This window comes from Miniopterus schreibersii (genome assembly GCF_964146895.1).
Source record: "Miniopterus schreibersii genome assembly, chromosome: 10".
Taxonomy (NCBI): Eukaryota; Metazoa; Chordata; class Mammalia; order Chiroptera; family Miniopteridae; genus Miniopterus; species Miniopterus schreibersii.
Window position 1 is genome coordinate 80,281,277 of NC_138110.1, and position 26,644 is coordinate 80,307,920.

Sequence of the window (26,644 nt, forward strand, 5' to 3'; positions counted from 1 at the left end):
TGCTAAAGGGTCTCAGTGTGCAGACCACACTTATCTGAGATGATTCGTTCCGAGGGTAAAGGGCCCTATGCTGATGTCTAAATAAAGGAATATAAACTATGGCTGGTCACCTCCAAAAATAATCGTCTCTGGATGCATTAAATTTGAATTAAAGGGCATAAAAGTAGTCATGCTAATAAATCAGTCAAGTCCATTTAGAAAGGCTAAATTTTAACATAAGCAATGTGTATAAAAATAGGTAGCAAAATAAAAACATATCTTTATTATAGTCAATTTTTTTTTTTCCATTCACCACCTTATCACATTCATTGGAGTGACTATTTGTGGAGAGTGGCCTTTTTTTAAATATAGATTATACAGGATTGCTAAGATCATTCGTTAATTTTTCTAACACTAAACTTTTCTTTTCTTTTCCATTTATTTGTTTTTGTGACACACATGACATTGAGTTCCTAACAGGGATGCATGTGAGTAATGCACCTGCTGGGTCTGTGAAGTCGGCCTGAGTGACAAGGTTTGAATTGCGACCCACCAGGCTGCTTTGCTCTTTGAAGGACAGAATTCTGTAGAATTCTGCTGTTTTGAAAATGTTTGTAAGCAGACTTACAGTAATTCTGGTTTTTAAAATGTCTTTTCTAAGAATGCACACTCCATATTTAAAAAGTACCCAATCGCTGAATCAAACTTGATAGAGTGTGTGTATCCTTCGGCAGCAACTAAATGTTACATGATTTTACTTTATTTATATTTAAATGCATCTTAATTAGTAAGACTTCCGGTGTCACAAGTGTGCCTTAGCATAATAACAATTCTGAATGGTATAACTTCGGTCATAAACTGGCCGGTGGTTTTAAGCATTTAAAAAAGACTTTCCTGTCCTAAACCAAGACCGGGCTCCACGGAATCTGGGAGACATCGGCCTCGCTGCTAGTGGACATCCTGTAGCCTCGAGTATGGAAAGAGCTGGTATAAAGTGTGTACGCCAGTTTTTTCTCACTCTGATAGAAGAAAACATTTCTCTTAACTCAAGTTAGGAAATTATTATACATTTTTATATATCTTTATATAAAAAGGTACCAGGAGCAAGCAGATGATACAAAGACGTGGAGGGGAGACAGCGGTGCTGGAGATGCATGCTTTGTACAATGTGTCTCGGAGAAAGGGTATTTTTCCAACCGAAATATCCAGAACTGACATGCAGGGGGTTTTCTCAAACGGTCCGTCAATCCAGTCATATTGCCAAGTCTTCTGAATCCAAAACGTCGCCACTGAAGGGTGTAAATGGTAAAATACCGATGCCAAAAACGGTTTCTGAAACTGGGTGCTTTCCTTCGATATAAAACAAACCAAAATAAAGGAAGTTGGGGGTTCAGAGGAAAGACCAAAAAAATGAGATTTTTTTCTTATTGCCATTTAGTCTTCTTACTCATTACTTTTGGCCGCGCTTAACCCTAACACAACAGATGTGTATGGTCCAGAAAACCTCTGGCTGCTGCGTCCACGGTCGGCGTTTGCGATTTCGGCGGCGGCGAGTTCCGGCCCACTCAGGAACGCACTATTCCCAAGCAGTCTATATAACGAAAACAACGCACAGGTAACAGCAACACCACGTTCGCCCCAAATCGTGTTTTCCCACACGTCACAACAGGTACAATTATATACAGAGACGCAAAACGACACAGACACAAAGTGGGAGGGAGGGAGGGAAAAAGTGAAGTGGGGAGAGTCTGATTCAGGAACTGATTTCTTCTTCAAGTTTCCAGAAAATCTCAAAATGTATTTAGATACTAAGGAGCACTTGGTGGCCAGCAACCAAATTACGAAATGGACATGTCATTGTGCGGCGGGGATGTCTTGCCGAAGAAATAACAAATGTCTGGAATTCTTAAGTTTGGGTAAAGGCAGTGGAATGGGTTTAGAAACATGTCCACTTTCCACAAGTCAGTACAGAATTTCCTTTGCACAGTCCCCGCATTTGTATAAATAGTTCTTCTCTGAAAATGAAACACAGTGAAAACAGTTTCTCCCGGTGAAAAAGGCACAGAAATACACCCATTTATCAAGGTCGCCTAGGGCGTGGAAGTGCATTCACTCGACTCAAGAACAGTTGATAGGTCGGAAGAGTGTTTAAGAGACTAGCCGTCACGCGAATTTTACTGGAGACAGACAAGTCTAATATAGACGCAGACCATCAAGGGCTCAAAGCAAGGCCGTCTGAGGCTCAGCACAGATCAGATGCACACGGGGACAGCTGGCGTTCATGAGACGTTTCACACCGCCAAGCGTTCAACACAACCTGCTGCGTTTCAGTCTCATGAACTAAGAAACAGAGGCGCTAATTGCGTGGGAACCGCAAATTCTTAGTACATGTGCTTGGAGTAAAATACTGCCAAATTAAGTTAATAAATTGTTATCAATTTCATAGATCGACTTCAGCGATACTGAGATCATACTCAACTTTTTACGAAAATCTCGGATTTCTTCTCGGATTTCTTTGAAGAGGTCACTCATTTTTGGTATCTTTACCGTAAAACGGATCTTAACCGAACATCCTTTCCAATCACATCGCAGTGCAATGCCTGATGGTAAGAACATTGGTATTTATTTTTAAGGCACAGGTACTAAGAGGCGTCTTCCATCAGCGCTGAAACCATCCCATGGGACGCTAGGAATCGCGTGTCTCGTGAGATGGAGCGCGAGCGGCCCCTTCCCTGAAACCGCCCCACAGCCGCAGCCAGGCCGCACAGACACGGAGCAGCAGCGCGGGCGGAGCCGCGGCGCTTACCTGGGGCGCCCCGTCAGACCCTGGTGGTGTTGTACTCGGACTCCTGCTTGCTCAGCGACCCGACGAGGCAGAACCTGCAACGTGACGGCTGTTTCATTCAACTAGGTCGTGCTTGCAGGGAACGTAAGGACGCACACAAAGGCCTACTAAACAGCCTTCCTAAAAATTCCTAGAACTGTGAAAATAGATGTCTGCCATCCGCATGCAAAAGTATTAAGTCGGCTAAAATACTTTAGGTTTTGAGGATGTAGGGTGAGTTGAGAAAGAAGATACGTTTAGAAAACAAACCAAATGCTAGTAAACATGCAGAAAAAAAAAAAAAAGTAGATGGGAGTTGGGAATTTAAAATATTTTTTCCTTAAATTTAAATTTTCTTCCCCCCAAATTGTTATTAACTGTAGGGCCCATGGTACAATACGGATCATACTGTCTTTATACTAAAAGAAAAATGAGTGACGTGTTTCTACTAATCTTTGCTACATTTAGATATCAGTATTTCGTGGTTTACACGCCTTGCCATCCTATGCCATGTGTCATATAAGCATCACGGAACATGTGGAAAAAAGTGTTTTCATTTTCACACCAAAAATATAACACATGCTATTGCAAAATATGCTATTTCTCCATTAAAATTATTTAGCAAGCTGGGTTAACAACCACCTTGGTAAGGCAATTGTTCCCAAATATCATTTCATCGATTAAAAAATAAAAATATCGATTGGGACAACATTTGTGACTGTGTGGAAGCAAATTAGCAGTGTAAATCTGGATATAAATTAAAATCTAATTTTTGCAGAAATATATGCTATGCGCAGAAATAAGTAAAATATCTTTGGCCTGGGTGCTCACACACATGCCCATGGGGGTTTGGGAAAAGCCCGGGTACCACTGAAACAGCAGAAAGGAGCAAAACGTGGAGACGCTGGTTTAAATCATTAGTAAAAAAAAAACCCCCCAAAAAAACAAACAAAAACCCCTGAAAAATGAAGACAAAACCGAGCTCAACACTGCGGAAGCATTTCAGCGTCGGGTCACGGAGGTCGCGAGACCCCCCACGGATACTGACCGCTGGACGGCCTTCTCGTGCCGCGACAGCCGGTGGCTGGTGGTGGGCACCTCCTCGAGCTCGTCGATGTCGCCGGCGTCCGCGGCGTCCTGCGAGTAGCTGTGTTTCATGACCAGGATGTTCCTCCGGCTCGCGGGCGGGCCCAGGGGCTTCACGGGCGGCGGCAGCTCCGCCAGGACGGACGCGTCCCTTGTGCTGAGGTTGGAGCGGCTGCCCTTGGCGCTGGACAGCTGGGATCCACAGTGATGGTCGTGGGTGCACTTGGACGAGGGCCTCCGCGGTCTGTGGAAGCTGTCGAAGTCGTCGGCCACGTCGCCGAAGTCGGCCGTGGCCCCCGCCCCCCGGAGAGTGCACAGCTCGTAGTGCGGGGGCTCGAACACCTCCTGGAAGGCCGTCTGGTCCAAGTCCGGCTTCCTCTGGACGTACTTCTTGCGGGGCTGCTTGATCTGCACGATGACCGAGACGACCAGGAGGAGGATGACGACGCAGGAGGCGACGCCGATGACCGTCCCGCTGGTGTTGGTCAGCTGGTCCAGCAGGCTGGTTTTCCTCTTCTCTGCGGGTCGGGAGCGTGAGAATAGCAAAGGGAAAAAGACACCACCCGCCACGGGTTAGCGTGACAGCCACGGCGTCCGAGGGCAGCTTGAAGGTGAAACGGGCCGAGCACGGAATGTTTAAAAATTAAAAACGTTTAAAGGAACGTGAAATGATCCTGATGAACAAAAATGTGCACTTTTCACGAGGACCATATCTTCTGGCCTCGGACACAGCCCTCCCGCGGCCAACATCCCGCCTTAAGGAAAACGCACGCCTGGAGAAGGCCTTAGACCTCGGGAGTGACATCTGGGGGTGGCCTCTTAATTGTATTCTTTTAATGTGTTTTTATTGACTTTTAGAGAGAGGCAGGGAGAGGGAGACAGAGGGAGAAACATCCACGTGAGAGAGAAATACCGATCGGCCGCCTCCTGCACGCCCCGTGATCTGGGACCCAGCCGGCCACCGGGCCATGTGCCCTGAGCGGATCTCGAACTGGTGACCTCTTGGTGCGCAGGACGCCGCTGACCCAACTGAGCCACAGCGGCGGGGCTGACCCCTCCATCTGAAAGCAGCACATTTTTTCTCGCAAAGGTGTAAGAGCCTCCAGACTCAGCCGGACGTGGGCAACGGGGCTCAGAGCAGAGACAATGTCCTGGCCCCGAAAGGTAATTAGACTTCAGGGCAGACGTCTCTGGGAGGGTGGCGTGGAGGTGTCTGCGGGCCGTTTCCCCAACGAAACCACCATCATGGGTGAGAATTATGTCTAAAAACCCCAACACGTTAAAGTCTGTGAAATTGGGCTAATGGCTTACGGCAAATGGAGGTAGGTTTATTCAAAAAATCTCCTGAATTTCTTTAAGGTCAGTTAGAGCCTGGGGCATTTAAGCTCCCCGCCCGCAAGGTCGTCATGAGCGACGCTCTGCTGGGGACACTTCAGACAACCCCGGCTTCCTCTCCCCACGGCTCCCAGCTGGAGGGACAGCACCTCCCCGGGGGGAGCCACCAGCATTTCTCAGCCCCGTCCCCGTCGCAGATGCTCCACTCCAGGCCGGGGTGTCTGGCGTCTGGGGCTCCCCTCCTCCTCCCAGCCCCAGGGGTGGCACCGAGGCTCAGGTCAGGGTGCAGAGGGCTGGGCGGTGGGGCCCCAGCTCACTCACAGGGGCAACATCTGGATCTGGAGGGCCAGCTGAGAAGACCAGAGGCCGCCACCCTCACCCAGGGCCCTGCTCACAGAGCAGGGGTGTGACTCCCAGACAGGTGGCCCCTGTCCCTGTCCCCTTCATCCTGAGCCCTGGTGCAGAAGTTCTGCCCAAGAGACAGTCTGACCACGAGAACAGGGAGGCTGCAGCTTCCCCTGAGAATTACCCTTTTCGGGTCAGGGTGGAGATGCCCAAACCTCCGGGAGTCTCAGAGACAATGGAAATGACCAGGGCGGGATTAAGAGTCTTCGCAAAATATTTAATTCCCCATCCGTTCCAAGTGGCTCCTGGACACAAAACTGGTCATGGCCACATCCCCCCTCCAGATACTTGATACGGGGCCTGCCTCCCTTACTGACCGTGGGAACCACGGCTGCTGGGGGGTCACCTCCCTTACTGACCGAGGGAACCACGGCTGCTGGGGGGTCACCTCCCTTACTGACCGTGGGAACCAGGGCTGCTCGGGGGTCACCTCCCTTACTGACCATGGGAACCAGAGCTGCTGGAGGGTCACCTCCCTTACTGACCGTGGGAACCACGGCTGCTGGGGGGTCGCCTCCCTTACTGACCGAGGGAACCACGGCTGCTGGAGGGTCACCTCCCTTACTGACCGTGGGAACCAGGGCTGCTGGGGGGTCACCTCCCTTACTGACCGTGGGAACCACGGCTGCTGGAGGGTCACCTCCCTTACTGACCGTGGGAACCAGGGCTGCTGGGGGGTCACCTCCCTTACTGACCGTGGGAACCACGGCTGCTGGAGGGTCACCTCCCTTACTGACCGTGGGAACCACGGCTGCTGGAGGGTCACCTCCCTTACTGACCGTGGGAACCACGGCTGCTGGGGGGTCACCTCTCTGCTTCTGCCCATGAAGTTAAGTTCAAGGGGCTGGGGGTAACTGAACCCACAGACGCGCCTTCCCTACACTGTATCAGTAGAGTATGCGGCCCTCAGTCAATGAGGGTGAACGGGAATAGTGGCAGTGACAGGTGCCACCCAGAGGGAGGGCACCGGGTCCGACAGGAAGCCCCACACTGCTCTCTAAGCCCAGGTGCCTGGCCCTGGCCCCGGGGGCTCCGGGAGGGACGGGCCTCCGTGGGCCTTCCAGGGCTCCGAGCGTGCCCTGTGCGTTACGAGCGACAGTCTTCTGGGGGCGGCACCGGGGAAGGCAAAGGACAAGGCTCCCGATCGATGGTGAAACACCCAGGGGTGACAGAGGCCCTCTGCACGCCGTCCGCGAGGGCGTCTGAAGCACAGGCCCGGGCACGCGGCCCCGCCCCGGGACGGGATGTGCGGGCCCAGGCCCGAGGTTACCTTTGCAGTGGCTCTCGTCCCAGGGGTACACGCAGTTCTGCAGCCCGTTGCACACCAGCGTGCTGTTGATGCACATGTTGCTGTGGCAGAAGAACGTGTTGCCCTCGCAGGGAGCTGGGAGCAAGACGGGGAGAAGAGCGTTACCAGGGCGCCCAGCAGCTCGTCCGCGTTGCGGAGCAGAACGCAGGGACGGCCCGGCCCGTGTGCGCAGTGGCTGACCGGGACCCGTGAACCGGGGGGTCGCCGGTTCGATTCCCGGTCAGGACGCACGCCTGGGTTGTGGGCTCCATCCCCAGCAGGGCCGGCAGGAGGCAGCCGATCGATGATGTCTTTCTCTCATCGATGTTTCTCTCTCTCTCCCCATCCCTTCCTCTCTCCCTAAAAAAACATACCAATAAAAACATACTTAAAAAAAATAAAAGCAAAAAGATCACAGCGACGATTGGCCGTGAACCTGAGCTACAGGATCTGACATTTCTTTTGTTCTCAGAGGTGTTGCCCACGTGGTAATTATTTCCTGGGTTACTAGCGGAGCTGGTGTCCCTCTGGAGATGTCCAGCTTATAGACAGGCCTGGGGATTTTCCATCACAAAAGTGAAGTCCGTTATCCGTCCGTTTTTACTGTTATTTTTGTAACTCGGTGCACTCGATCAGCTAAAGGGAAGCGTCTACACTATGCTCTACATGCTATTTGTATAAACTTAGTTGTCCTGAGCGAAAAAACTCCATTGAAATGCTGAAATAACTTTGAAAAGTATATGCTTACAAATTACTAATGAAAACATCACATATTAGACAAAACCCTATAACACTATTTAAGTATATGAAAAAACACAAGCAAGAGTGTCATGGAAATTCAGAACAGGAGAAAATTAATCCAGATCAACCCATGAAAAAGATGTGTTCTTCCCACCCACGTTTAACATACAGGTGGTGGCGAAATTAGGCCACTTTGCAGGAATTTCACACCTTCTGGCAACTCTAGGTACCATGGTCCATTCCCAGATTACAATGCACACTGGGGGTAACTCTAAGGAGGTAACATAAATGTGGGAAATTTGGCTGCATAAATATGATAAAGGCTGAAGAGCTTAATACAGCGAAGAAAAATGTTAGCTATGACTTCAGTATCAGGGAAACGCATCTCTCTCATGACCAGAGTCATAGGACACCCAGAAGAATCCGTTTCTAGGGTGATGCTGCATTAGGGGCGATCGAGGATGGACAGGGCTTTACCTAACTCTTGTTTTTACCTTTGTAATCATCCCATACATGGCATGCAATGTAATTTCATTGTGTATCTTTCTCAATAATGGTCTGTGACCCTGTAAGAACATTCTAGAAATACTAGACACAACACATATTCGATACGACACCTTATTTACAGCAGTTAATTAATCAGCAAAGGTTTATTAAGGATCAATATTATCTAAACACTGCAGTCAGGTTATTGCAGGTATTTTAGAAAGTTACCGTCTTGCAATGAGCATTGACCACTGAACAAGGTGGGTTTGAACCACACAGACTCAGGTGCACATGGCTTTTTTCCCCCAATAAATACTGTAAATGTATTTTCTCTTCCTTACGATTTTCTTATAACATTTTCTTTCCCAGCTTACTTTATGGTAAGAATACAGCATATAGTACATAAAAGACACAAAATATGTGTTAATCACTGTTTATATTATGGGTAAGTCTCCGAGACAACAGCAGTTAAGTTCTGAGAGACTCAAAAGTAGGCGGGGGGGTTGGTACTAACCCCATGTTGTTCAAGGGTCAACTGTATTTTCTGTATTAATCAAAATGGTCAGGAAGATACTTTGCATGAGGCAAAGGAGTAGATTTAAATACTCTTAGAGGACTTCTTAAAAAATGACCCACTCAACTCTTGAAAAGATCTGGCCAGTTCCGCAGAGAATGCTGGCCCTCCGCACCCTCGCGTCCTTCTCGGAAGAGCCGAGCTGCTGCGTCCCTCCGCCTGGCATGACTCTAGGTCCCGGGGAGGGACTAAGACGACGCGACGGTCAGTTTGAACAAGGAAAGGGTTAAAGAGCAGAAAATGTTCAGTAGTCCTTTGGGGAAGGATCCTGCGTAACATTTTACTGGGCTAATGGTGTGTTAAGCATCATATAAACCTTCTACAAGGTAAAATTTAATGACCGGTGTGTTATTGCAAAAATCTGCTTTTTCATAAGAAACTAAATTTGAATTTCTGTAGCCAACCATTATGGCTGTGGCAGAACCGATATGGTCTGTTTATTGGATAATGAGGGTTGGCAAAATGTGTCCAAGAACAAAAAGGAGTCTCTGCAAATTGCCTGGGGTGGCTGCAAAACGCTTCAGTAAAAACAAGTACAGGACACATTCCCGAATAAAGTGCAGCGGCTTTGAAAGCACAGTTATCCACCAAGTAAATAGTACCTTTCAAAGAGCCTAAATATTTATTGACCTTCCAGAATGACTTGGAAAATTATTGTAATTATCATTAAATAGAATGGGTTAGTTTATAAAACTTAATATATAAAAATGACTCTGTGTTCTGTAAGTGAGTGAAATACAGGGGTGTGTTGGTAAGAGCACTGAGATCTGAACCCCAAATTCTCCAAATGCGATCTTGTTCCAGAGGCTGCGGGTTTGTAGCCATGAAAACGTCTTATTAACTCCCAGTCAGTGCCCCGGCATCAGTGGTCAAACGTTGGCGGTGGGACTGGGATGCAGCAGGGAAGCCAGGACTCCCACTACGTCACATCCTGACCCCCCTCCTTACATCCAATAACCATGCAAATGAGCCAGCCAACTGGCATCATCCTCGCTTTTGCAAATTATTATTCCAGGTACTGCGCCACCCCTTCCCCTGCCCTTGCCAATATATACAGAATTGCTTTGCAAACAACCACAGAACAAACCCGCGGACCTTGCAAAGGCTCAGAAACAAATGTGCAACAACTTACACGCCTCCAACAGGAGCCAGTTTGTTTCCTAGACACCAGAAATACACCTATTGGAAAGTGAACCTTCTCGACAGCGTGTGTCTGAGCGCGTCTCACGTAAATCCACATATGCGGTGCATTATAAAGGGTCTCATTGCTATCTCTTGCTAAAAGTAAAAAGGCACCGTCCTGCCTCCCAAATGAAGCTATGTTCTCACGGCTCTTTCGGGGGCGCCGGGTACACTGATCACTCCCGCTGCCTCCCCCGCCGCCAGCCCCCCATCTCTCCTCAGGGGTCACACGCCGTCCTCTTGCCCTGTCCGCCCGGAGGCCCCTTCCCCACTCGCTGCCCAAACCGCACCAGCACCGCACTGTGGACGCCGCTTTGAAACAGTCCAATCCGACAGGACAGTGTCTTTTTCTTCAATCCTGTCCTAATTGTTAAAGGCGCTCAACACTTCGTAAATGCCTAGCATCTTTCCCACAGGTTCTTTGAGGCCAGGGGCGTGGCTTTTTAAAATTTGTATTTTTTTGCCCGGCCAGGCGTGGCTCAGCGGTTGAGCATCGACCTAGGATCCAAGCGTTCAGGGTTCGATTCCCAGTCAGGGCTCATGCCCGGGTTGCGGGATGCAGCTGATCAATGACTCATCATTGATGTTTCTATCTCTCTCTCTCCCTCTCCTTTCTTCTCTCTGAAATCAATAAAGATATATTTAAAAAAAAAAAAATTTGTATTTTTTAAAATCTTTTATACGGCTGAGCGCCCTTAGGCCTGTCGTAAATATTCAGCAGATCATCTTAGTTGGTAAAAATGACTGAGGGTGTCCGACCCCGGCCAGCTGCGGGCCTGCCTGTCCCAGAGCCCAGCACCTGACGCGTGGGTCGCGGGAGGAGAACTGACCCCGGTGCCACGGTTTTCGACACAACACAAGTTGTGATCCTCTGGGCAACGGAGCCTCGGCGTCATTGCCCTGCTCTCTTACTACTGCGGAGAAAGCACGCCTTCCACCATCCGCAGAGGCCCAATTCTGCTCAAAATCCCGCACGCAAAGATCGTCTCTGAGAAATCAGCACCTTCAGGTTCCCCGGGAGAAACTGGAAGTGAAGGTTAAACTTGGAATGAAACGGCAGCTGAGGAAGCAACGCTCAAAACCAGCGGACCTCACACGGCCGGCCCACCATCTGCTTTCTTTCCATTTCCCAACCCCACGCGTTCCCATCCTGACCACGAGGGGGCGGCTGCACCCTATTTTGGTGAAATAGTGTCTCAGCCCATCCTGGTGCTTAAACCATGGGTCTATCCGGGGTAAACAACGTTTATATCTATTTATTCCGGGTTCTTAAGAAATAAAGACTTTGGCAGGAGACAACCAAAATAATTCGGAGCACCTCTGAATGAGGGAAGGGAGCACAAGAGAAACAAAGGCAGCCGCAACTCTCAGCACGGAGGAAGTTTTATTTAAAATTTTCATAAGGAATCACAACATCTATGCTGTAACGTTGGGGCTTAATGAGGATGTGTCATCAGCTTTCTGTATCATGTCGCATGGTTATAAATGCTGCTCTAACTGTGTGAGTCAAAGGCTTTTAATTTACAGTGCTAAAGGTGCTAGTGCTCATTCTAACTGTTAGAGTTGGGTTTTTTCCTCTCTCCATTTCATTTTAAATTCAGAAATTCATTAAATACTATTCAGGAAATAGTAAAACAAAATGGAAATAAAAGTGGCAGGTTTCTCTCGGAAATATTGACCTTTGAGGTGTCTGTGCTTTATGGTTAATAGAACCATCTTGGTAGATCAGTTCAAAACCAAAGAACATCAGGCTTCCTCAAGAAAATCTGGAAACAAAAGTGACGCTTGATCCCATTTCCCCTTAAAAATCATGTCATTAAGCAACAGCTTAGGGCTTAAGGTCAGGCGCTCCTCCTGAGGTTCCCCAGCCTCCGGCCCAAATCTCCTCTCCACACACCTTCTCCGTGGCCCCTGCTTTCCTCGGAGCCTTCCCTTTTAACTTCTTTACTGTGGGGCTCCTCAAAAGCTCACCCCCTCTGTGCTGGCCTGTGTGTGCACAGCCACACACACTCACACACGTATATACACACTCACACCCATGTGTGCATGCACACAGCCTCACACACTCACATAGACACTCACACCCATGTGTGCATGTGTAAACACGCACAGCCTCACACACTCACATACACACTCACACCCATGTGTGCATGTGTAAACACGCACAGCCTCACACACAGACACTCACACCCATGCGTGCATGTGTAAACACGCACACAGCCTCACACACTCATACACACTCATACCCATGTGTGCATGTGTAAACACGCACAGCCTCACACACTCACATACTCACATCCATGTGTGCAGGTATAAACGCGCACACAGGCTTACATACACAAACACACAGAGGCTCAAACGCACACTCATGCACACTCACATTCACACGTGCATGTGTAAACGCACACACACAGGCTCACGCACTCACACACATGTCTGTGGGCTCCTGCATCTGCTCTTTTACTTCCCCACTCCCCCAACTTAAATCAGAACGAAAGGGTCACGGGGACGTGTGGAGGGGGGCCTGGGGAACAGCCACACGTCTCCGCTACAGTTCTTCAGTTCAGCTCTGATCAGCTTTGAAGAAGTTGATTTATTAAAACTTTCTGATACTCTGGGGGCTCGAGAGCCCATCATTTTGGGGGCCTAAGAGATGAGAACAGAGCCTAAGATGATTATACGTGTGCACAGCCTGCTGCTGAGTGCACTGCTAACAGGAGTGTTCTAATACAGATGAAGCAAATGTAGAGCATACATATGTGGCCATGAGAAATAACCTCAACGTGAAAGTTCCGCTTTGCTCTTCTCAAAGTAAGTGGAAAATTTCCCCTGCCACCTGCTCTAAACTTAAAGTGGCCCCAGGGCCATGCAATCAGAAGAGTTGACATTGTATTTGAAAAATGAGGACCAGATTTGAGGCCAGAAATAGATTTGTGCACCTTCACTTCATCTCCTTTATCATCTTCATATATATTTTTTTTTTGGAAAAATCAATACCTGCCTCTAAAACTCTATGTTCCGATGTGACTTGGTTATGGGTCAAAATACCCAGTATTATTGAGTAAGATATATTTCCATCTCCTTTTTTAATACGAGACATTCGCAAATTTCAAATTAATACCACTCCCATTAGATCTCCCCCAATATTTCTGCTAAAATTGCACATTCCTACTGTGGCAAAAACAAAACAAAACAAAAACATCATGTAAAGAAAAGAGAAGCCCCCTCTGCACGGACAGAGACCGTTCCCGTCCTGACACAGGGCGCGGACCGCATCGAGCTCGAACCGCTGCAGCCTGAGTGCAGGGAGCTAGCGCACACTTCACGCTGCGGTTACGCCCACCCGGGGTCGGGTATGCCCACCCGGGGTCGGGTATGCCCACGCGGGGTTGGTTACGCCCACCCGGGGTCGGGTATGCCCACGCGGGGTCGGGTATGCCCACCCGGGGTCGGGTATGCCCACCCGGGGTCGGGTATGCCCACGCGGGGTCGGGTATGCCCACGCGGGGTTGGTTACGCCCACCCGGGGTCGGGTATGCCCACCCGGGGTCGGGTATGCCCACGCGGGGTTGGTTACGCCCACCCGGGGTCGGGTATGCCCACGCGGGGTCGGGTATGCCCACCCGGGGTCGGGTATGCCCACGCGGGGTCGGTTACGCCCACCCGGGGTCGGGTATGCCCACGCGGGGTCGGCACGCGACCGATTTTATCCATCGGGTGCAACGAGACGTGACTAGAATCGCAGTGAGGCGGCTCCTGTCTCTGGGGTGCGCACCCTGGTTCTTGCTGGGACTTGGACATGCGGCCCGGGCTCGTTTCCCTGCCTGGCCAGCACGTCGATGACAGCTGTCGGTTTAGACGCGGTTCCGCTGAACGCGCCAGCCCCCGGTGAGAGCACGTGCGGGAAACGACCATCAGAGGGGAGCACAAAGGGGCCCCCGCAGGCTCGGGGCCCTGAGGCCCAGGCTGACCTTCCAGGGTAACCGTCTATCTCCATAAAACCCACGCAAACTGCCCACGTTCAGGGGCAGGCGGGACGCGTGCCGGCCGCGCAGCCGAATCGGAGGCCGACGAATATTACACCCTAGGACCCCACCCAAACCGCACAGGACGAGCTGCCTTGGCTCCTGCCCGCGGGATCCCCGCCAGGTCCCCGCTTTACTAACCACAGTGTTGATCTCAGGGTTCAAGGACAATTCCGCGCAATTTTCTAAGGAATTCAATAAACTAACACAGTTCAGTGTCAGGAGGTATCATCTACCCCATCACTTTAATAGTTAAACCTTATATGCGTTTCAAGGACGACTGTACCGAGCCACTCAGGCAATCTCCCCTTTTCAAATGACCCCAAACATTCACCACCAGCGGATACTCTTAGGTTAATTTCTTAGCTCAACAGATGGGGTCCTATTTTTTTTTTACCTATTTTAGAATTTTGATATTTGTGCTAAGCTGCCCTTTAGAAAACTTTTACTTTCCTAGCAGCGTCCATATCCCTTCACTTCACCGCACCATCTCCAGAAGCAGGTATTTCACTGCTGTTTTTAAAAACAGTTTGAGAGAAGGGAGTGATGCCTCATTCCTACTTGAACTTACACGTCTTTGTCTATCCGTATGTAGAAGTGCTGGTTTCCTCTACCAAGGGCTGTTTATGCTTCTCTGTGACTTAATTTTTTCACTTTATTTGCCCCATTTTCTATTGCTAAGCTTACAGAACTTTTTCTTACTGTCTGACACAAACTTTATTCTTTAAACCATAACAGTATTTGCCCACTGTCTGTCCTTTATGTTGCCAATTGTCCTCCAGTTCAATGTTTCCCTTTTTATTTTACCTATGTTTATACATTAATGCATATTTTAAATTTTGTATATTTGTATACAGTGATATTTTTGTTTATCCACAGTTATATATCTACTTTAGAAAGATGTGCCAAAATACGACACATTCCACAATTATTCCAGCATATTTTATGTATTGCTGATATTTAGATCTATGCCATATGTTATTTATGTGGCTGTATAACATATGTAAGCAAATATTTTTGAATTAATATAGTTTTTTAATTAAAGCAACTCATAATGGTGAGGCATGGAGAGCTGTATCAAAAAAACATCAATTGCCCGGCCGGGCGTGGCTCAGCAATTGAACGTCGACCTAGGATCCAGGCGATCGGGGTTCGATTCCCGGTCAGGGCACATGCCCGGGTTGCGGGCTGCAGCCGATCAATGACTCTCTCATCATTCATGTTTCTACCTCTCTCTCTCCCCCTCCTTTCCTCTCTCTGAAATCAATAAAGACATTTAAAAAAAAAAACAACATAAAAAAAACCACATCAATTTACATTTTAGTCTATGTTATGATTGGTAACCTTGCTTCCTCTAGTATGTAATATTTTCTTTCCTTGGTGAATTACATAATAAATACAATGACTTTTGATCTTAGAATTCAGCCCAAACTTGTAAACGTGTTTGACCTTGCTTTTTCTAATAGGAAAACTAAATAATATTGTTGCAAGTTGAGTATTATCAATATTTTTTGGTGTATATATTCGCAGAGTGTTACTGAACTCTGTGTGCTTCCACATTAATTATCAGATTATAACCTCTACACATTTTTCCACTTAGGATCCATCAAATTTAGTTAATTGAGGTGACACATCAATTTTATTTGTGTATTACAAAATTAGGAATTTGCACTATCCAGGGTAGAATGCAAACTATGTGCACAAGAGGCAGATGGCAGGTCCAACGATGTCCCAGACAGGAAAAGATAACATCCAACTAAACAACAAAAGGAAAAAAACACTCTACGAGGAGAGAATTGGGCTTCTTAGAATATGGGTTAGAGTAGATCATTTAGTAAGCAAATGAGGAAGTGTGTGGGGAGTGAGGAAAGGATACCAGCCGAAACTGAACATCTCCTGAAGTGAGTCACACCCTTGATCTTCTCTGAATGAGTGTGCTAGCACCTTCAGGGGAACAGCCGACTTACCCATCTGGTGCCATCAGTGCCGGCGTGTTTACTGAAGGAACAAGCATGAGGATGGAGGAATACAAAGAGAATCGACATGAAAACTTGCTGATGACTCGGCTAATAAAACCGTAGCAGGTACTCAGCTTTAAGGTCAAGCTGATGTTGGGGTGAATATTTTTCTTATATTGCCTACAGTTTTATCTTTCCACGTATCTTAACCTACCACATTTAGGAATAAAAATACATTAACAAATAATGATATATTGATTAATATATTTAAGTAATACATTGAGTAGCATATATAGGTGGACATTTGGATTATCCATCACATTAAATGAATGTTTTAGTTTTCTACTGCTGATTAACAAATTACTACAAGCTTACTGGCTTAAAACAAAACCCATTTATTATATCACAGTTGTGTAGGTCAGAGGTCTGGGTTGGGTGAGTTCTCTCCTTAGGGTCTCAAAAGGTTAAAATCAAGGATTTTGGAAGCAAAGAATCATAGATTGGGCTCTTAACTGGAGCATGAGGCATCTCCCAAGCTCACTCAGGTTATCGGAAGAATTCAGTCCCTTGGGGTTGTAGGACTGAGGTTCCTGGTTTCTTACTGACTGTCAACTGGGGGACATTCTCAGCTCCTAGAGGCCACCCACCATTCTCTGCCAAATGGCCTTCTTTATCACGTGGCAGTGGGATCCTTAAAGGCCAGAAGGAGTGTTTGCTTCAGCTTAGAATTCTGACTTCTTCATTCCTGACCTTTAGATCTTTTAAAAGAGCATAAAAATTATTACCAATATTTTTTTATATAGTTGGACCAACCAGGAAAGTCTCCTTTTTGACTAATTCAAAGTCAAGCAATTAGGGGTCTTAACTATTTATACAATAGCCTTTTTGCCATATAATATAACATGATCATGGAGTAATATCCCATGATATCCACAGGTTTTTCTTGCACTCAAGGGGAGGGATATATATACATAGCTTGTACACCGGGATTGAAAATATTGGGGTCATCACAAAATGCTACCTATCATAGTCCACCCCCTGGCCCCCAATGCTTCATTTCCATCACAGATGCAAAATACATCCACCCTTTCCCAAGGCTCACAAGAGTGTCACCACATTACAACATCCACACTTAAGTCCAAAATCTCATCTTTTTTTTTTTTTTAAATATATCTTTATTGATTTCAGAGAGAGGAAAGGAGAGGGAGAGAGAGAGAGAAACATCAATGATGAGAGAGTCATTGATCGGCTACAGCCCGCAACCCGGGCATGTGCCCTGACCAGGAATCGAAGCCTGACTGCCTGGATCCTAGGTCAACGCTCAACCACTGAGCCACGCCCGGCTGGGCCAGAATCTCATCTTAATTTCACCAGCTCAAAATCCAAACTGTCACCATCTCAATCATCCAAAAATGGTGTAAGTGAGGCTCCTGAGAGCAGACCTTGCCGGAGCCTGACCTTCAGTCCCTGGGGTACAGTTCCTCTCCATGTGTACACTCACGAATCCAAAGAAACAAGCTACTTGCCCAACGCCCAACACACAGCGGTGGGCAGGCCTAAGGCGACAGGCATAGGGATTCGGGCTCATAAGAAAGGGAATGGAGATACCCGCGGAGACCGCCGCTGGGATGCTCATGGTCTAGTGAGAGCGATCATCCATCCGCCGCACAGGGGCATAAAGTACAGGGTGATTTCTCCCCATGAGGTTAGTCATCCAAAGTCCTGATTCTTCTGGGTTAGTCATTAAATTTCCACCCACCTGAATGACTTCTGGCAATAATGTAATTATATGCATGGAAACTTTTACCTTTTACTCAAATAGAAACATTTCTAGTAATATATACAGCATGATGTCATTCACCATTTCTTATATAAGAAACTTTTAAAGATCACTGGTCTTCATCAATCTTAGAGTTGAAAGGGACCAAATGTGCTGTCTTACAGTCTGAATTTCTTCAAGAAAATGATAAGAATTTCTTTTGTTTGTTTGTTTTTTGGGGGGAGGGGTTGGCCAAATACCTTGCTGAAATAAAGATGGACTACTTCTAGCATTTTGACCAACTACCGAAATAAAGACATAGATGGAACTTGCTGTTTAAATCCGCGATAATGCCGGGCAAGTCATTTAACACTCTCCATGACGGTGTCGGGATTTAGAAAGGCCGCGTGGCATTCAGCGCGTCTGCAGTCCTAGCAGTCTCCAGCTGGGCGTCTGGAGAGGAACTTAAGACGCAAACGTGTACTCACTGGATGAGAGAACTGTCTGATGGATTTAGCATTTATGAACTGAAACAATACTGGCTGCTGTGCCTATCACTGAGAAATCTTTGACATTTCAGATATATTTAAAAATGTATAGCTTCAAATTACAAGGTGCCCATTTGTTTTAGGTAAATGTCTGAGGATTACTTTCTATTTGCATTCATTTATTAAACATGAATTATTCAGGGTTTCCAAAGAACACCCCAAATAGATGTCTATTGGTATGACTCAATATTTGTTAGAACAGCAGCTTTCTAAAATTGCTGTGCTTTGCCCTAAGCCTGGGCATCACCCGTTGTGCCATTTTAAATATTTTCTGAAACATTCTCTGTTGACTCCCTTCCCAAGCAGTTCTCCCTCTTTGCCTACTTGAGTGGAAACTCCGCAGGCACGGACCTATTCGAAATAAACGGGACTGCAAGAGAAGCTCACCGAAGAGACCCACCAAATATTCCTGTGTCGTCTTTTAAAGCTGACACTCGAACTCCCTCAGAAGCTGCTGTGTCACTTTCATGGCTTTCTAAGAGCCCACCCAACGACAGGGGGCTCATCGCTTCCCGGGCGAACACTGGGGACTGTCCCGGCAAGGCCACGACGCCCGTGCAGACGCGTCCCCAGAGCGTCCCACGGAACTCCCCTGCCCCTGGCTCCCCGGGAAGGAAGGGCTCCCCCGCCCCCGAGGCCGGGCCGGGCGCACCCTGCGGCCGGGGCTTACGTTCGTGGAAGGAGGTGAAGAGCATCTGGAAGCGGCTGCCGCGGCTGCCCTCGTCGGCCCACATGCGCACCACCCCCAGGCCCGTGCGCAGCATCACGTCGTTGGCCACGGTGCTGCAGAACTTGGCCTTCAGGTCCTCCACGGCGCTGCCGCCGTCGTAGACGGCCACGAAGTTCCTCTTGCACTCGTTCGAGTTCTGCATCTCGTAGTCCAAGAAGCGCAAGTAGATCTGCAACAGAGCAGGAAGGGAAACGCGCCCGGATCAGAGACGAAAGGGGCGCGGGACGTGCCCGGCCCCCTTCCCCCGGCTCACAGGACGGTCCTGACGGCAACTTACTACCCCCCGGGCGGCGGGGGAAGTTCGCGTTGTGTTCCACGTTTTTCCAATGCTATCACCCTCTCTTTATGTAAACGTCCCATTTCCCACGGCTGAGTATTTCTATCCAAAATGATCCCACTTCTCATAACTCATCTGGAAGGGCTGACGCTGTTCCATTCGGACCAGCACAAGTGTGTTCTGGAGACTCCCGATGCGATCCTGCTCAAGCCCCACGGATTCCGCTCACTTCCGAAGTGTGTGGATATAAATGATGTGTATTAATGCAGAGGAAAACAGAGGAGCACCAAAAGGTCGTCTCTGACTTCGCTTTGTTGAAAGTATTTCACTTTTGAGGTAGAATATATATTATATATGTGTGTGTGTGTATATGTATATATACACATATATATATGCCAGCTAACCTACAATTATTTTCACCATAATACAGAGAAAAGTCATTTAGCTAAGTCCACATAAATACAAATTAAATTAACATTTGATGAGTACAAACTATTGTGCAACCTACTTTATAGGTTATTTTTAAAGACTCCCAACAACTCTATAAAGTTTTATTGTCATATTCAAATGAAAAAACTCAGACGATATAAATTGGAAATTAGACACGAGGTCCCTCCCGCTCCTTGGTTTATAACCCTCCACACGCTCACACGCTTCACACATACTTTTAATGTCCACAGTTAAGATTTGACTCTGTTCCAAGGCACGTTAAACATTACAAGCAATTCACTCAACCAACGGCAAATGTAAAAAGAAGCCATTTGCCCATGTTCCCATGAAGTCAGCAATATCTACCCCTGGCCCCTACTTGGCCTCGGACACTATTCAAGGCACTTGAAAACACAAGAACAAGGGCAGGGATGGAAATGTGTGCCCATTAAATCACGGCACTAAGACGTGAGTCAAACTGAGGAAGCTCAGGCCCCAGGAGAAGGGCGTCTGGGCAGGTTCTGGAATCAGGAAGGCGCCTTCCACACCAACGTCTCCGCAGCGTGAGACCTTTTTTGAAATGTGAACGACTGTATGCTACTCCCTCCTACATGTCCTCTTACTGACATAGCACATACACGCTAAAGACGGGGACCCAATTAAAAATTCAACTCTTTCATCACCTGTATTCCTTTTATTTTGTTTGCTTCACTGTCTGTGAATCTTATAAGACAATTTTTTCCCAGCCCCAGAATGCCTGCCCCGCATTGATAAGTTTTATTATTTCAGTTAAAACAAATTTCCCTTTTCCCCTCAGTGTTCTCATTGAATGGGGCATTAATTCTTATCAATTTCACCCTCAGAATAGTGGTTTTCCACCTCCACTGACATTTCTGTGATATTTCAAGTTTCCCAAATGTCCTGGGTGTTTTTCCAGTCCCCCCACCCCATGCCTTTCCCTGTCAAAGTTATTTTTCTAAAGAATAAACCTAATATCATACTAAAATCTTCAACTGGCTTCCAAATGGTTAAAATAAAAAAAGTTTAAAAGCCATAAACTGGCAAATTTCCCTTCTTATCTTTGAACAGCACAGTTCAAGTACATGACATAAGTTCTACAAAAAGTAAGCATTTTCCATTCTCTGTCTACCAACTTCTTATGAATTTTCAGGGTCTAGTTCAATGGTCGATTGGAAATTCTGTTTCTCTTTATTCACTTTATTTGCTCAACACCTACCACATACATGTTAATTGGGCACCTATATGCCAGTGTTGCAAGTGCTGCATATAATGCTAATTATAGAGAACCAAGGAAAATTTTATCATTTTTATGCAATAATTCTCAAAAGAATATGTTTATAATATAACTCTAAACTATGACATAAAAGCAAAAGACAGCATGTCATAGAATTATGAGGAACACTTGTCATAACCATCTTAAAATGAGAAAAGCAAGGTTTAGAAAAACTAAGTAACTTTCTCAAAGGGACACAGGCCCCTAGGAGTGGAACTGAACTCAGCTCATCCTGAAAATGTGCCCCTTAGTATCACAGGGCACAGCCTCACATACAGTTTTAAAAATTCTCACAGACTTTTATTCCATACAGGAAGTTAAAATATAAACAAGCAAAACCATCTCCCTTTTCCTGAAGGGGTGAAGGAACATTGAGGATGGAGACGTAAACGAGGCACATAGAAAATAAACGTGTCCCTCTGAAATCTACGGCTGTCTTCCATTTGCTCAAGAGATAATGTGATTTTCGAGAAAATTGCTAGTTAGAAAGGCAGCTTGCGCATCTGACCCACATTTTCTCAGGTGACAGTTCTAGAGAGGGCCCAGATTTTCCTAGAAGGTGATTGATTTGCATCTTTCCGTGACCTGCAATGACCGAGGTCTCAGTACCTCCTGCAGTGAAAGGCCATTCTTATGAGACAGAACCCTATTTACAGGGGAAATGAGTAATCACAGTCACGAGATTTTACTATTCAAAGCATTCAATTATTTTTTAAAATATGTTTTTGTTGATTTCAGAGAGAGGAAGGGAGAGAGAGAGAGAAACATCAGTGATGAGAGTCATTGACCGGCTGCCTCCTGCAGGCCCCCCACTGGGGATCGAGCCCACAACCCAGGCCTGTGCCCTGCCTGGGAATCGAACCGCGATCTCCTGGATCCTAGGTTGATGCTCAACCACTGAGCCGTGCTGGCCTGGCTTCAATTATTTTTTTTAAACTTATTTTTTACCCATCAAGAAAAGAAAGAAAACATGCCAGTGGGCATTTAGCTCCACTGGGTATGGGGCTGTTACTGCAAATGCCATTAACCAGAGCAGAGGCCCAGCGTCCCCACACTCACTCGGGCAGACCTCACACACAAGCCCCCCATGCATTATGATTCAAATAACATTCCGCAGCTTAAAGCTCGTGATGTAACATCAGCAAGGGGAAGGGAGCCAAAGGACAATGCTTTCGCTCAGGGGAGAAGACCTCAGAGAGCTGCTCAGTCTCTGCTGAAGAAAAGACGAAATGTTCGACAGAACCGCGTAAAACTCCAGTATCGTAGTCTGATTCCAGTCTCCTCCCGGTGAATCGTCTGGGTGCATTCTTCTTTCTAATCAATCACAGAGTTCGAGCTGACAAAATGATTTATTAAACGGGACTCGGGGAGCTTCGGAACACATAGCAATTCCTAGCAATATCTGTCTTCCCATCACACTAATAAGGAGAGCGGGATCCCCTCTGTATACTCACAGCACGTAAACCTGGCTAACGACTTGCTAAGTAATCCATTCACGAACGTTTAGGGCTGACCATTCGACCGGGCCCCTCCCTTCACATCACAGTGACAGGCACAAAACACATGTTGCTTGGGGCAGTTACTGAAGACTCCCTGGAAAGGTTTTCTCCATGATAAATACAAATTAAGTATGCCACAGCCTGAGAAACACTGTGCACGGATTCAAAACTTTGTACTTTGATAAATAAAGCCACGTTCTAAAAACTGTGTAGCCAGGACTTGTGCAGTTGCTGTTTGATTTGAGACTGGACATGCCAGACCTTATTGTTTCCAGTGGGACACCCCACAAATTTGGGGGGGGGGCAGCAGCATCCAGAAGAAAACCAGAACATCAACCTCTGTTCTGGAACATTGAGAAAGCACACACTCTACAACAAATCCTATAGGACAATATTAAAATGATTTTCTGATCCACACAGACAAATACCAAACATTTAAAAAGCCCATCTGGGTAGCTTCCCAAAATCCGACAGCGGAAAACGGAGGTATCATTTGAAAACAGTTGAACCGTGTGACATTCTCATTGGTAGTTACCGAGGCAGTGACATTTTTCATTTTGTTTACCCCATTTTCATTTCTCTTTTCCAAAATGATAAGGGCAAACTCAGTCCCTAGGACCCCAAAGCACATCGCTGTGATCCATTACAGTTTCTACCCTGTCTATTGAATTAGTCTTCTCCTTGCTCTGCAGCAAATGCCCACACATAGAGCAGCTTGACACACACCCATCTGTCATCTCTGTAGGTTAACACGCTGTCGGCTGGACGCTGGTCTCCGTTAAGGGCGCACAGGGAGGCAGGAAACCCAGGTCTCTGCAGGCCCCGTTTTCTTGAGCGTTTGCCGGGGACCCTCTTATCGTCTGGAAAACAGTCTTAGCTCTTCAGGCTCTCTGACTGCTCCTTCGCTCTCGGCAGAGAAAACTCTGATTCTTTAAAAAGCTCATGTGATCACATTAGGCTCACCTGGATAAACTCTCTTTTAATTAACTCAGAGTGAACCGATCGGGAACCTTAATTGCATCAGCGAAATCTCTTTTGCCAGGAATTTAACATAATCAAGTGTGTGATATTTTATCTTCCTCACAGTCTTGGGGACTGGGCTGGAAATCTCAGGGGTCATCTTTAAGATTCTGCCTACAACAATTAAGTTCAACACATAATTAACTTTAACACAACCTCGCTGTGAAATACTGACTTACTGTATTTGTCAAGTTTTCTCTTTATTTTATATTTTACTCAAAACATTTTTGAAATAGGGAACAACATATTCAACACTACTGTGAAGTTTAAAATGATGGGTAAATTACTAAAAGCTAGAGTTATATTCTCCCAAGACCTAAAGTCATTAAATTATCCCCATTTGTGCATTTTTATAAGTCTTTGACTAAACTCTTTCCCTGACTTAACAAATTTGACAATTTCTCCGAATAGTGTGGTTTTGTGGACTGGACTGGGACTGGGGAGGTGAAGATCTGGCTTCGGCACTGTTACTAACTAAGCAAATATTTGGGCAGGCATTCATTCCAGACTCATCCAGTTTTGGTCTTGGAAGGAGCTGAATCTTCTCTGGGCCAAAAATTTACTTGACTTTTTAATTATTACACAAAATCTCTGCCAAACTCTACTTGGAGTCCTCCTATGGAATCTCATTTGATCTCTGGGCAGCTCCATTATTCAAACAAAAACCAAAAACTGTATCTGTATTGAATCAAAAGCTGTATTTCTCTGGTTTTGAGCATTCAAACCCATTGCAGTATCTAAAACCAAGCAGATTAGCCTAATCCTCTCATTCCTGTCCTCTGACAGTCTTTGGAAAGTTGGAAGATTGACCCCAAGTCCATTTCTCTAGACAGACATCAGTCTACTTTCTCCATGAGTTTTAACTGGGTGACAAAACATTTTGCTGGCACTGACGAGCAAGCCCCAACTAGCATTCAAGTAGTCACCATGACTTGATCACCCAACAGTCCCTTCTGGGCCAGAACCAGGACTAGGCCGCATGATACCCACCCATCACCTTCCTCTAGAACCTACATGGATACCGAAGAGCTGCTTAGAGGCCCTTCCCTGCGTCCCGCTGTTGACCCAGAGAAAACCTCATCATCCGGACTCAGCCCACTCACCTGTCCGAGGAGCGAAGGAGCAATGGGCTTCCAGAGCTCCCCGACCAGACTTCCAAATTCTAAGAAACTGGATCAGTCACATTCTAATGAGAGGGGACCATCTGTTGTTACTGTTCGCACACAAAGCCGGTATCCGATATTGTATTTTCTACTTGTCCAAAGGCTGGGAAGCAACATATATGCTTGACATACATTTTAATAGAGCCCAAATAAGCAGTATATTTTGATCCCCAGTTACCACTGAAACATTCACCAGGCACCAGTTCAAGTTCAATTTGTGCTTTGGTTGTCTTTTCTCATAAGCTGCTAGGAACTGCATAGAAATAGGGAGCCCGCATATGCAGTCACCTCCAGTTCTGGTTTTTCTCCACTTATTCAAAGCCACTCCCTATCCTGTAACCTTTAATATAACAGAGAAAGCCTGTCACGATCGAGCCATCTTTGTCTGGCTCTGCAGGTGGCTTCCCCTTTGGGTCACAGAATGTCAAATTCTGTAAACAGACAGGTACACAGGGTATTGTTCTGAGATTGGACAAAAGACAGTCTATTTACCAGCTGGCAGAAAGCAGTGTGTGTTTACAGTCCATAAAAACCCCTCTGTAACAGTGACAGTGACAAAGATGCTGGCTGTGACAATAAAGGGGGAATCATATGTGTCCAGCTGGAAAAAAAAACACAACTTTAAAAAATCTTTCATTCATCAAGTTTAAGAAAAATGAATAGCATGTGCCTATGAAACAACAGATTACGTCAAAGAGCCTAAGACAGAGCAACTCAGCTCCTTTAAAATCGGTGAGGTGGGCTGAGTTTTATGGCACCAATAGCCTGTTTTTATTGTTTTGTTTTATGGCACCAATAATTTTTGTTTTTGTCTTTTTGTTGGTTGGTTGGTTGGTTTGGTTTGAAGGAGGGATCACTGCCTTTCTTTGCTATGCAATTAATATTTTCAAAGATTTGTTCCGATGCAAGACGACCGGCAAATGCAAAAGCCAGGAGGTGGCCCACGGGCCCTGAATCTCCACACTGGCAGTTTGGGGAAAGGCTACACACTTCCAAATTATATGCAGACCCCGGAGACCTAGGAGGGGACATCAAGAGAAGAAAGACAAAGTTTTTCCTGAAACGCCGACTCCCTCAAAGGTGACTCTTACTTCCCCGGCCTGAACACCCCCCCACCAGATGCGGCTGTACCTAGCGGAGCCCTTCCCTTCACCTGTCTGCCGTCACAGCTAGTCTCCGCCACCGGGGTGACCTCCAGGGCTTCCTAGAGGAGCTTCTGCTTGCGGTGTTGGCCCCTCTTCCCTAGTTCACAGGGAAAACTATTTCCCAGAACACAGATCCGATCACATCCCTTTCCTGCCGCACACACTTCCCTGGGTGGCTAATGCTCTCGGCCCTGCTCGCCTCGGGCCCCCAGCCTTCCCCCAGGCCTATTTATATGTGAGACATCCGTGGTTTTGTAGGCCCTGGACAATTTCTTCCCTTGAAATGATTTTAGGTTAAAAAAAGCATAAGTGTAGTTAGTTATACTTAGAACCATTGCTATGGATAACATTTCCACACATTTTTCAGAGGAGTGGAGCTACGGTAGAGTCTCTTGTTCAGGGTCTCAAAGGATCTCAGCAACATCTCCGTATTATCTATGAATGAAAGTTACACTGGACAGGGGTGGACAAGTTGCACTTCAAAACCCAAACACAATGACCGCATGTGGGGGCACACTGAGCACGCCCCGCTCGCCAGAAGCTACGCGGGCTGCAGACTCTCCCCACGTGGACCTTCAAGTCTAGGTTTGACCTTGAGACTGACCTTGGACCGTGGCGGTGCTCGGATGTACCACTTGCAATCAACGGCCTCGCTAGCAGAAGCTTTGCCTTCCTTCATAATTTGTACAGATTCCACAATTCCTTCAGGACCGCCCATCTCAAACTCACACACTAAATAACAAAATGCCAAAGAAACACAAGAAGGGAGCTTGAATGATACACCAAAAGTATATTTCACAGCACAAAACAAAGGCCTCTGAACAGTATTAAATATCTACGTTACCAACCTGGTAATGGTTTCAAAACGCCAAGGTCCTTAAAGTCAGGATCTTAAAA

The 26,644-nt window shown here is 46.7% G+C and overlaps 1 protein-coding gene across 4 annotated transcripts in view; it reads right to left on the bottom strand.

Moving 5' to 3' along the window:
• Nucleotides 1-237: 237 nt before the first annotated feature.
• The window catches only part of NETO1 (neuropilin and tolloid like 1), a 76,275-nt gene continuing 49,868 nt past the window's right edge, over nucleotides 238-26,644 (bottom strand). For 2 of the 4 annotated variants that reach the window (XM_081148305.1, XM_081148306.1), the window contains 7 exons: nucleotides 26,596-26,637; nucleotides 26,352-26,479; nucleotides 18,861-19,089; nucleotides 6,900-7,013; nucleotides 3,852-4,407; nucleotides 2,786-2,859; nucleotides 430-1,994 (listed from right to left, as the gene is read on the bottom strand). In XM_081148305.1, the coding sequence (XP_081004431.1) occupies nucleotides 2,799-2,859; nucleotides 3,852-4,407; nucleotides 6,900-7,013; nucleotides 18,861-19,089; nucleotides 26,352-26,479; nucleotides 26,596-26,637 (1,130 nt within the window). In that variant the 3' untranslated portion in view covers nucleotides 430-1,994; nucleotides 2,786-2,798. Of the gene's footprint in view, nucleotides 1,995-2,785; nucleotides 2,860-3,851; nucleotides 4,408-6,899; nucleotides 7,014-18,860; nucleotides 19,090-26,351; nucleotides 26,517-26,595; nucleotides 26,638-26,644 lie in introns of those variants that run through there. The other 2 variants (XM_081148304.1, XM_081148307.1) reach the window with 2 other exon arrangements.